At 42.0% G+C, this 12,024-nt stretch overlaps 1 protein-coding gene across 1 annotated transcript in view; it reads right to left on the reverse strand.

Annotated features, from left to right (window-relative positions):
- Positions 1-12,024, reverse strand: part of LOC115619110 (transcription factor RFX3-like) — a 165,545-nt gene that overhangs the window by 126,310 nt on the left and 27,211 nt on the right. Inside the window, exon 2 of the mRNA XM_030511155.1 lies at positions 3,475-3,599. Coding sequence (XP_030367015.1) covers positions 3,475-3,591 — 117 coding nt within the window. The 5' untranslated portion in view covers positions 3,592-3,599. The remainder of the gene's footprint in view (positions 1-3,474; positions 3,600-12,024) is intronic.

The following is a 12,024-nucleotide window of genomic DNA, read 5'->3' on the forward strand; positions in this document are numbered from 1 at the left end:
AATAAGACTGTTCAGGTGTGACAGAAAATAGATGTTTCCATCAGTCAGCAGTAATCAGATGTACTCTTTTTTGATGGTTAAATAGAAAAATCAACAGTTTGCTGATTTCCCATGCGAACCATTACATAAACTGACATTGGCCTACCATCCCTTAACAGTGTTCCTGAACTATAATTTCCCAAATTCAAAAAGTACATCTCATCATTAAGGTAAGATAAAACTATGTACAGAATTTTGATTTTAGATAAAAGTGCATTAAAAGAACTAATAAGGTTAAGAGAAAAATAGCAGGGTAAAATAAGTAAGGATTTATAAACCCCACTTAAAATTAAAATAAAAAAAATATAATCAAGTGCAGTGCCTAAAAAAAAAATAAATCTTAATACATTAATTAGTCTGGAATATTTTTGGAAAGCAGCTCATGCTGTAATGTTGATATTTAGATAAATGACCAATATAAGTTCATGACTGTTTTTCATATGTTAAATCTGATTTTGCATTAAGCTCCAATTTTGATTGGCAAAAATATCTATGTCCATTTTAATGATACAATTATTTCTGAATGCTATGGTCATAGTCTATGCTGAATAGGAAAATTTGATGTGTAACTTTTGATGCATGGATATACCTTCTAAAATTGATTAGACACTTGGTTTTACTCTTTGAATTCTTCTGTCTTGCATGACGTAAACCATAAGGTCATTGAGATGAATTTAAAATCCTTATAAGCTTGCTGCCTCATGCTTACGAGTGCATGTTAAAACAGGAATGATACATGAGTGGAAAATCATATTTGAGGAAACAAGACTAAGAAAAAATCCACAGGATGTTAAATGGCATTTAATTATGCTCACTTTTTGGCCTTACTTTTGCTACTTTTTACTTGTACACGTATAGGTTTCTCCCTTCATCATTGCCAAAACTGACAACTGCTGTGTTGCTTGAAAACACCTGTGAAGCCACTGCCACTACACTCAGAAGAGGATCTGAGTTTTTCATTAAGGACATTCTTTTAAATTTTTAGACTGAAAACTGGCTGAATGGCTGGGCCCAGACAGTGGTGATCAGTGGCACAAAGTCTAGTTGGCCGATAAACTTGGGGCTGTTTAGCCCAGAGGCTAAGGGGGGGATCTCATGTACAAATACCTGAAGGGAAGGTGCAAAGAAGATGGAGCCAGGCTTTTTTTCACTGGTGCCCAGTGACAGGTCAAGAGGCAATGGGCACAAACTGAAACACAGAAGGTTCCATCTGAAAATCAGGAAACACTTTTTTACTGTTACAGTGACTGAACACTAGAAGGGGTTGCCCAGAGAGGTTGTGGAGTCTCCCCCTTTGTTGATATTCAAAAGTCACCTGGACATGTTCCTGGGCAACCAGCTCTATGTGGCCCTGCTTGAGCAGGGGGTTGGACAAGATGACCCCCAGAGGTCCCTTCCAACCTCAGCCATTCTGTGACTTTGCGATCCTGTGATTTCAGCCAATTATTAACTTAGTAGGGATGAACTTTGAGCAAGTACCCAAAGATAAGCATTTAAATTCTTGTTAAGTGCCCAATGCTTAAATGTTTTACTGAAACATTGGGGTGTGTTTTTTGGGGGTGAGCAGTCTGTTAAAAAAAAAAAAAGGCAAAAAACCCCAAATATGTTCCAAGTTACATTATAACATAAGTAAAAGTTATATTAATGCAATTATGAGACATTATGAATTGAGCTTGTATACCAGGAAAAATTATTAGTGAAATGTATGAGGCAGTAAAATAGCACTGAAAATAACATGCAGAAAGAATCATCACCTTAAATTTTAAAACTAAACAAAATGCTAGAAATTATAGTTTAGACAACAGTGATTCACTAGCACAGAAACAGACTTAATTTAACAAGTTATTCTTAGTTTTAATATTGTTGATTCTGAAACTGTAACACCAACTTATGTTGAAAAAGAACATCAGATTTCACCCAAAGAACCTAAAAAACTGACAGCTGAATGGAGGGGAAGTGGAGGGGAAAGTGCTGTTCTCTTCTCCCTGGTATCCTGTGACAGGATGAGTGGGAATAGTTCAAATCTATGTCGGGGAGGTTCAGACTACGTATTAGGAAGCATTTCTTTACTGAGAGGGTGGTCAAGCTCTGGAACAGACTTCCTAGAGAGATGGTCAGTGCCCCATGCCTGTCAGTGTTTAAGAGGTATTTGGACAATGCCCTGTCCTGGTTTTGGCTGAGATAGAGTTAATTTTCTTCCTAGTAGCTGGTGTAGTGCTGTGGTTTTGCTTTAGTCTGAGAATAATGCTGATAATACACCGATGGTTTAGGTGTTGCTAAGTAGCACCCTGATCAAGGAGTTACCGGGAAGGGACAGATTGCTGTTTGGATTGGGCTGGGTATCAGCGGGTGGTGAGCAATTGTATTGTGCATCACTTATGTTTATTGGGTTTTTTTTTCCTTTCCCCTTTTAGTTTTATATTCTCTCCCCTTGTTATTTCCCTTATCATTAGTAGTAGTAGTAGTAGTATCATATTGTACTTTGGTTATTAAACTGTTCTTATCTCAACCTGTGGGGTTTACAGTCTTTCAATTCTCCTCCCCATCCTGCCCGGGGAGTGGGGAAGGGGGGGTGTGAGCAAGCGGCTGCATGGCACTGAGTTACCAGATGGGTTTAAACCACAACATGCCCTTAATAATATGCTTTAACTTTTGGTCACCCCTGAAGTGGTCAGGCAGTTGGACTAGATGGTCATTGTAGGTCCCTTCCAACTGGATCAAATAATTAAACAAAACCCCCAAAACCTAACCTAAATTACACATACTAAAGGAGTCTTGGACAAAAGTCATGGCTTTTCACATTCAGTTCCTGTTTTCCAACTCCATTTCCCTTCTCAATCTCCCCACACACCACTCCCTTTAATGTTAGTGGGGCTGCATAGGTGATTAATCATGTCACAGAAGTGTGTGCTGAGCTGTCTGTTTCAAAAGCCCCTTTAATTCTCTGGCAAATCCAAATTATGTGTTACATATGGTTTTACTTCAAATAGCTTTCTCTAGTTGTGCAATAACCTGCAGGGAGCTCAGCTTAGAAGTACAAAATGACACTGCTTCTGCATTTTACATCTATATTGTATTTATTTCAAAAATTCCATATTCCTTATCAACCTTTCAAAGGAATAATTATGAATATTCAATAAATTAAATGAATGTATTTTTTATGAGATATAGCACACATTTCATAGTAATCTACTTTTAGAATCATGCATATGTATTTCTGGTGGTTGCCAGATATTCTAGTTCAAGAAATAAACTCTGAAAACTACATGTCTGCTTATGTAGCTATTTTAGTTCTGGCAAAATAAAATTGAGTAAAACAGTGAAAAAGTTGCTTTTGCATCCTTGTAAAAAATCAGTTCTTCAGTACACCTGTTGAAATGCATCATTCTGTCTTGCCAGGGTTTTTTCATTTTCCCAGAATTAACAGACACCTACCTGTTGCTGAACCGGTACCTGCTGTACTACCTGTGTGGGCACTGCTGCCTGGCCAGCCACAGATGCCTGTAAAGTCACAGTCGAACCTGTGTCCGACCCAGTCTCTGATGTCTGCATCGTGGTCTCTGAATAAAATTAAAATGTAAAATTAAAAGTTCAGCACAAACTTCTTTGGGTTTTTTGTCACTTATCCTTTTTCAGATCTTAAAAGAAGAATGAATATTCATCCCAAATCCAATCTGGGGATTGGCTGAAGATTGTTTCATATACTAGTACATGGAGATACTTCATTTATTTTTCCTTTCTTAAAATGCTGCTTTGGCCTAAAATATTAGAAAATTCATATTATATATTATTGCTTTGTCTAATCTAAGGTCTGCTTAGAGCTTGCAGCATATCAAGAGAATACTATAAGCTTTGGACTTCATGATTTTTTTTTCTAACAGTTACAGTATGCTTTGTAACAGCAAATACATTTATCAAGTCAGAAGCAAGGTGCACACAAACCTACTTACTGCTTTGAGGTAAAGAACTTCTAGAAAAAAATCCATTCACAGTTCTGATTCTTCTCTAACCATACTTGCATACATTAGCTGCAACTGTCAAATTTTGGGAGGAAACTCAAAACCTTATACCATATTAAGACAACATACTTTAAGCTAGCTATATGCACAAAAATAATTAATTCTAGAAGCTGCACATATAAATATTTACTTCTTAATTAAGCATACCTTCACGAAAAGACTTGCAATAATCAATGCAATTAAACTGAATGCTGGAAACGTTTCACACCAACTCATCACAATTCTAAAGAACTAAAAGAGTAATTTCTATAGTAATCACAATACAAATAAATTAAAGTTCCTCCAATATTGTCAGCTTTCAGAAAGAACTAACATACACTGAATAAAGTGTACTCTAAGAACACAATGGGTAAAATATACAATACCAGAAAGAAATTTTCTTCCTGAAATGGTTCAAATCCTTATGTACTGAAATATTCAAAGTTTTCTCTTACCTTACTTGCACTCAAAATATCTTATTTACTAGTGTAAATGAACAGAAACTTTTCTCACTTATTTATACAACTTCAGGAACAACTCATAAAAACCAGAAATAAGTAAAAGTCCTCCCATCAGCTTGTAAATGACTACCCATTCTTCAAAGCTGTCCTTTCTCTGGTTTACTGAGTTGCACTATAAATTCATTTAGGTTGGAATGGACCTCCTGAGATCATCTAATACAACCCCTCTGCTCAAAACAGGGTTGCCTAGAGGCAGGTTGCTCAGGGCCGTGTCCAGTTGGGCTCTTAATATCTACAAGGATAGAGACTCCACATCTTTGGACAACCTGGTACAGTCCTTGACTAACCTTCACAATAAAAAAGTGTCTTCAAGCATTCAGATGGAAATTCCTGCTTTTTTCCATTTGTGCCCATTGCCTCTAGTACTGTTAATGAGCACCACTAAGAGTCTTGCTCCCTCATCTTCACTCTCTCCCATCAGGTATTTATACATGATAAGATCCTCCCTGAGCCTTCTCTTCTCTAGGCTAAAATAGTCCCAGCTCTCTCAGCCTCTCCTCATATGGCAGATGCTCCAGTCCCTTAATCATCTTTGTGGCCCTTTGCTGGACTTGTTCCAGTATGTTCATACCTTTCTTGTACTGGGGAGCCCAGAACTGAACACAGTACTCCAGATGCGGCTTCACTAGCACTGAGGAAGGCCCTACCTCTACCTCCTGGCAATGCTCTTTCTAATGCAGCCAGGGATACTGTTGCCACGAGGGTGCATTGCTGGCTCACATTCAGCTTCCTGTCCACCAGGACACCCATTTCCTTCTCTGCAAAGCTGCCTTCCAGCTAGTCAGCCTGCAGCTTGTACTGGTACCTGGAGTAAGTCCTTCCCAGATGCATGACTTTGCATCCCCACTTGTTGAACATCATGAGATTCTTCTCTGCCCGTTTCTCCAGCCTGTCAAGGTCCCTCTGAATGGCACAACAGCCATCTGGTCCATCAACTGCTTCTGCCAATTCTGTATCATCTGAAAACTTGCTGAGGGTGCACTCTGACCTATTTTCCAGGTCACTAATGAAGATATCAAAAAGTTTTGGCCCCAGTACAGACTCCTGGGGGTCACCACTAGTGACTTGCTTCCAACTGAAATTGATGCCACCCTCTGGGCAGTTCAGCCAGTTTCAGTCCACCTCACTGTCCATTAAACAACATCCACTGCTCTCCCCTCATCTACTAAGCTAGTTACCTCATTGTAGAAGGATTATCAGGTTGGTCAGACATGATTTTCCATTCATAGATCCATACATACTCCTACTAAGCACCTTCATGTCCTTCAGTTTCCAGGATTCTTTTCTCCATCATCTTCCTGGGAATATAGGTGAGGCTGACCAGCCTATAGATCTTCCTTCTTGCCTTTATCGAAGACTGAAGTGATATTTGCTCTCTTCTACTTGTCAGGAACCTCTTCCAATCACCATGACCATTCAAAGATAATCAAGAGTGGCCTTGCAATGACATCAGCCAGCTCACTTAGCACTCATGGGTGCAACACATCAGGCCCCATGGACTTATGTATGTTCAGTTTGTATAAATGGTCTTATATATGATCCTTTTCCATGGAGGGTAAATCTTCCTTGCTCCAGATTTTCCCTCTGGTCTCAGGGGCCTGGGAATTCTCAAGGCTGGTCTTACCCATAAAGACTGAGGCAAAGAAGGCATGGAGTACCTCAACCTTATCCATGTAATTTGTCACCAGTTCCCCCATCCCATTCAGCAACAGGCAACATTTTCCCTAGTCTTCCTTTTGCTGTTTCTGTACTTGTAGAATCCTTTCTTGTTGCCATCTATTATCAGCATTACATTTTGTACTGGGCCTGTCTGGGATTGAGTTAACTTTCCTCACAGTTGCCCATATGGTACTGTGTTTTGCATTTGTGGCTAGAATAGTGTTGATAACAGACCAATGTTTTGGCTATTGCTGAGCAGTGCCTGCACAGCATCAAGACTTTCTTTCCAAGTCCACTCCCCTCCCTGGACAGTAGGCTGGGGGAGAACAAGAGGTTGGGACGGGACATAGACACAATAGCTGACCCCAACTGACCAAAGGTATATTCCATACCATATGACATCATGCTCAGCAAAAAAAGCTCATGGAAAGGAGGGGGAAGGGGAGGGGGGAACACTCATGGTTATGGCATTTGTCTTAGCAAGCAATCATTAAGCATGCTGAGTGTCTGCTTTCCAGGAAGTGGCTGGACATCTTGTGGCTGGCGAATGGGGAGTAGTGAATTAATTAATCTTTTTGCTTTGTTAGCGCGCACAGCTTTTTTCTTCTTAAATTGTCATTGTCTTGATCCACAAGTCTGTTCACCTTCCTTCTGTTTTCTACCCATCCCATGGGAGAAGATAATGAGCAAGGAGGGTGGGTGTTTGGCTGCTGCTCAGGGCTCATGACATATTTAATCAAGTATAATTGAGAAGTAGACACTGACCACACCAACCCTAGAAAAACTCCTAATTGTTATTTCTGGAAGAAAGTGACACTTTTGCTTTTTGTTGGATTTGGGGACTATGCTAAAAGTTTATACTGCCAAAAAGAGTTTTAAAAAGAAGAAAAAGAAAGTCCCAGCTGACTGGAGAGGAAAGAGATGGAGCATATGACAAGAGATGAGAGAAACGAGTGACTTGCAAGAGCAGATACTCAGGAGATGGGGGGGGGGAGCTGCGAGATGAGAGGCAAGAGAGGTGAGACGAGGCAAGGTGAGAGATGGGAGGGAGATCAGAGATAAGACATGAGAGATGAGAAAGGAGAAATGAGAAAGGAGATGAAAGATGAGACAAGACATGAGAGACGAGACAAAATGAGAGACAGGAGAGAGAAGAGGAAAAGGGGAGGCAAGAAAGGGGAAGCAAGAAAGGGGAGGTGAGTGACAAGAGGAGAGACGAAGAGATGAGAAGATAGAGACTACAGATGAGAGAGATGTGACGGAGAAAAAGATGAGAGACAATCCAACAGAGGAGAGGAGAGGAGAGGAGAGGAGAGGAGAGGAGAGGAGAGGAGAGGAGAGGAGAGGAGAGGAGAGGAGAGGAGAGGAGAGGAGAGGAGAGGAGAGGAGAGGAGAGGAGAGGAGAGGCAAAACAAGAAACGAGACAAGACAAGATTAGAGTGAGCAGCTGTGTGGTGTTAAACTGTCTACTGGGATTAAACCACAACAGCCCTTTTTGGCCCCTGTATTGGCTTTATGTGGCAAGGTTTTGGTAGTGGAGAGGTGGACTGCAGGGCTGGCTTCTGTGAGATCAGGAGCTGCCCCCACGTTGGACAGAGACAGCTTTACCCAACTCCAAAATGGACACATCACTTCCCAAGGCTGAACCAGTCAGAGAAGCTGGTGGTGCTTCTGTAATAACATGTTTAAGAAAGGGTAAAAAATGCTATGCAGCAGCTGTGAGTCTACTCCAACCCTGATGACACGCACTGCAAATACTCCAATCCCCACAACAGGCACTGTGGCTGAACCAGAGAACCAAACCATGCTGTTATCAGTCTCCCCTGTACAGAAGAAGAAATGGACATGAATGACAGCTTGTGTAGTGAAACAGGACGAAGCAGGGCCAGCACAAGAAACAGAGGAAGAGGCAGAACATGAGGTAACCTCTCAATCCCTATCGCTGAGTGAGCTGCGGGATATACGAAAAGATTTCAGCTGTCGCCCAGGTGAGCATGTGATCACCTGGTTGCTCTGATGTTGGGATAATGGAGCTAGTAGCCTGGAATTAGATGGTAGGGAAGCCAAGCAGCTGGGATCACTTTCTAGGGAAGGGGGCATTGACAAGGTGATTGGGAGAGGGACACAAGTCCTCAGCCTCTGAAGGAGGCTCCTGTCAAGTGTGAAGGAAAGGTGTCCCTTCAAGGAAGATCTTATATGTTGCCCAGGCAGGTGTACTACAGAAGAGAGATGTATCCCAGTACCTGAAGGAATTAGTTTCGCTAGAGATGATTTATTATAACTTGAACCACACACAGTTACCCACAGATCAAGACAAAGTCCAATGCACATAACCCATACAACAATCCAATACCACACACCATTTTTCCTGTCCTGAAAGACTGCTACAACAGATGGAAAACAAAGCCTCAGGCAAACGCAAACCCACTAATGGGATTTCTTTTGCTCAAGGACCTGGGTGTACTTGGTGGGTAATGCTGAAGGATGGGGAAGTCCAGTATGTACCTCAAGGGGATTTGATTTTGGATGAGAATAGCCCATGAATTAAACTGTATTATGTTAATTGCTATATAACACTGTTACCGCAAAAGATGGTCGAAGAAACTCGCTAAGACTTGATTTGGAGTTTTAGAAAGCAGGCAGACCTTATTGCAGCGTTGGGCGCACACGCAAATCATTTTGCAAAGGTGAGCGCACCTGGAGCCTACAAGCAGCATCCATATATCCAACAAACTTATGCATATTTACAACCTTTCCAGGAAATGCTTTACATATTCACTAGATTTCCTGGAACTAATTGTAATATTTGCATTTTAATTACACATGCACTTTCTTGCTAAGTGGTGGTCTCGAGGGGTCTCTGGTGGTCGCTGATAGTCTTCCTCACTGTGTCCACTGATTGACCTCTGTGCTTGCGCATGTGCAAAAGACTCTTGCGAATTACTTAACAACTGTGTCTGTGTTTTAGGTCAGTTGGTTCTGATTTGTTCCTTATCTTGAAGAACCGGCCCCACCTGTCTTGGTTACTCCTTCCTTATCTTCAAAGGCTACCTTTGTTTTATACATACCCCAAGGCCACACCAGCCCATCTTGCCCTCAACAAAGCTGTCCCAATTTACAACCTAACATCTTGCTTGCAATTAACAGAGTGGTTTTAATTTACAACTTAGCATTTTAGCTTATAACACTGTATATTATAACTTACATGGTGGCTATATGCCCATGACCTCACTGGGTGCCTCATGGCACCTATCTCCACCACTCCAGATTTAAGGATCTGAACCCGACTCCCTTTCGATCACCACATTAGCGAAGAATGAAATTTGATGAAACCAGATAAATGCAGTGGTGATGGAATCAGAACTGGCTTCAGCATGCAACCATCTTTCCTGCCCTGAAAGTCTCTTATGACAGATGGAACACAAAGTCATGGACTAAATTAACTCAATGGACTTTTATAGGAATGGTCCACAGACTAAGGGAATGATATCTCTGTGTGTGTGTATACATATCGACTGGGATAGAGTTATTTTTCTTCCTAGTAGCTGGGAGGGGGGGGAGTGAGCAAGCAGCTGTGTGGTATTTAGTTGCCAGCTGGGCTTAAACCAGGACACAAGACAAGAACGGCCAGATGAGAGACATGACATATAAGGTGAGAGACCAGATGGGACCAGAGGAGAGAGACAAGAAGAGGGAGCCATATGAGAGAGACAGTAGGAGGGAGGGCAAGAGAGGAGGGACAAGAAAGAGGGGGGAGGGGACAGAGGGAGACATGAGAAATTTGAGGTGAGGCAAGATGAAAGAGATGGGCAGAGGGGGAGATGGGAGAGAGAAATGAGAGGAGAGGGAGAGACAAGAGGTGAGATGAGAGATAGGAAAGAGGCTAGATGAAAGACACAAGGCAAGAGGCGGGAGGCAAGCAGAGAGAGAGGAGGCAGTGGGAGAGGGAGGGGTGGTATCGTGGTTTAAGCCCAGCTGGTAACTTAACCACGCAGCCTCTCGCTCACTCCCCCCCCATTAGTCAGGTGACCATCTTCAACAAGTATCGGTCCAATGTTTTCCTTAGATCTCCTCTTGCTATTAATGTACTTAAAAAATAAACCAGCCTAGGTAGCTAAGAGGGAGCCTAGAGGCCTAGAAAGGGGAGAGGGGAGCAAAAGGTGAGTGAGCTGACAAAGGGGGGGCAAGACCCTACAGCTGTCTACTGGATTTGGCTGGAATATGGTGCTGTGCTTTGAATTTGTAAAGAAAGCAGTGCTGATAACACACCCATGTTTTAGCTATTGCTGCACAGTGCTTACACAACATCAAAGCCTTCTCTGTTTCTCATGCTGCCCCCTGAGCAAGTAGGCTGAGGGTGTGTAGGAAGTTGGAAGGTGTCCTGGTTTCAACTGAGATAGAGTTAATTTTCTTCCTAGTAGCTGGTGCAGCGCTGTGTTTTGGCTCTAGACTGAGACCAATGCTGATAACACACCAATGTTTTAGTTGTCAATAAGTAGTGCTTACCCTGATCAAGGACTTTTCAGTCTCTCATGCTCTGCCAGTGGAGGGGGGGCACAAGAAGCCGGGAGGAAGCAGAGACAGGACACCTGACCCAAAGTAGCCAAAGGGATATTCCATACCACAGCACATCATGCCCAGTATATAAACTGGGGGGAGTTACCCGGAAGGGACTGATTGCTGCTCAGGGACCAGCTGGGTATCAGTCAGTGGGTGGTGAGCAATTGTATTGTGCATCACTGTTGTTTTTGGTTTTTTCCTCCTTTTCCCCTTTAGTTCTATTTCTCTCTCCTTGTTATTCCCCTTACTAGTAGTAGTAGTAGTATTATATTGCACTTCGGTTATTAAACTGTTCTTATCTCAACCCATGGAGTTTACATTCTTTCAATTCTCCTCCCCATCCTGCCCAGGGAGGGGGAGATGAGTGAACGGCTGAGTGGTGCTGAGTTACCAGCTGGGTTTAAACCACGACAGTAGGTAATAATGATAAACACAATTATTAATCTCCATGCTGTTGCTCCAAATCTGTTTAAATTGGAAGGAGAAAGTATATAATCTGTTCCATGTTTTGTGTTCTAGACCAGTGGTCTCCAAAGGGGGTGCATGCACAAGACAATACACTGTAGTGGGGAGAAGAAAATATTAGAATTTATATCTATATTTATTTAAAACAGATAAGAGATTAAGCTTTACTAATACTTAATATATGGATTGACATTGGTGCCCTCACTCGGTCCATATGTCAGGGCATCATTGTGTCACGTACACTGCGCAAGGTATCCTTGATGGGAACAGCCACAAAGACAACCTGTTTATAAGGGGAAAAATACTGAACAGAACATGTCTGATGAAATACTGACAAAGAAAGTGTCTGCCAGCCTCGGAAATCCTAGCCTGGGAACTAGGCCTGTGAACCAGAAGCATCCTTGAGAAGTGCAACTGGCATTTTGAAGTGCAGCTGGGTACCTAGAAATGGGAGACATCCTGAGATACCATTGATAAGCACAAAACCAAGAAACTGTAACAGCAAGTTATTGTCCGGAAAGATGAAAAATGGTCTGGAAAAGTGGGAAAACATCCTGAAAAAGAAGGACTCAGTAACTGCCATTGTCTATTCTCACTGAAAGAACAGGAAAACAGTCTGGAAAAATAAAAATTGGTGTGAGAGATTAGGACAACATCATTACTTATTGACTGTCCCAGGTGAAAAACAGAAATCAGCAAATTGTATTGGCTTCTCCAGGTGGTGGTGTCCTATGCCCCCTTATGTCTCTGTGATTGTGGCGAGTTAATTTTGGCTAGCACTC

The sequence above is a fragment of the Strigops habroptila genome, chromosome W (genome assembly GCF_004027225.2).
Source record: "Strigops habroptila isolate Jane chromosome W, bStrHab1.2.pri, whole genome shotgun sequence".
NCBI lineage: Eukaryota > Metazoa > Chordata > Aves > Psittaciformes > Psittacidae > Strigops > Strigops habroptila.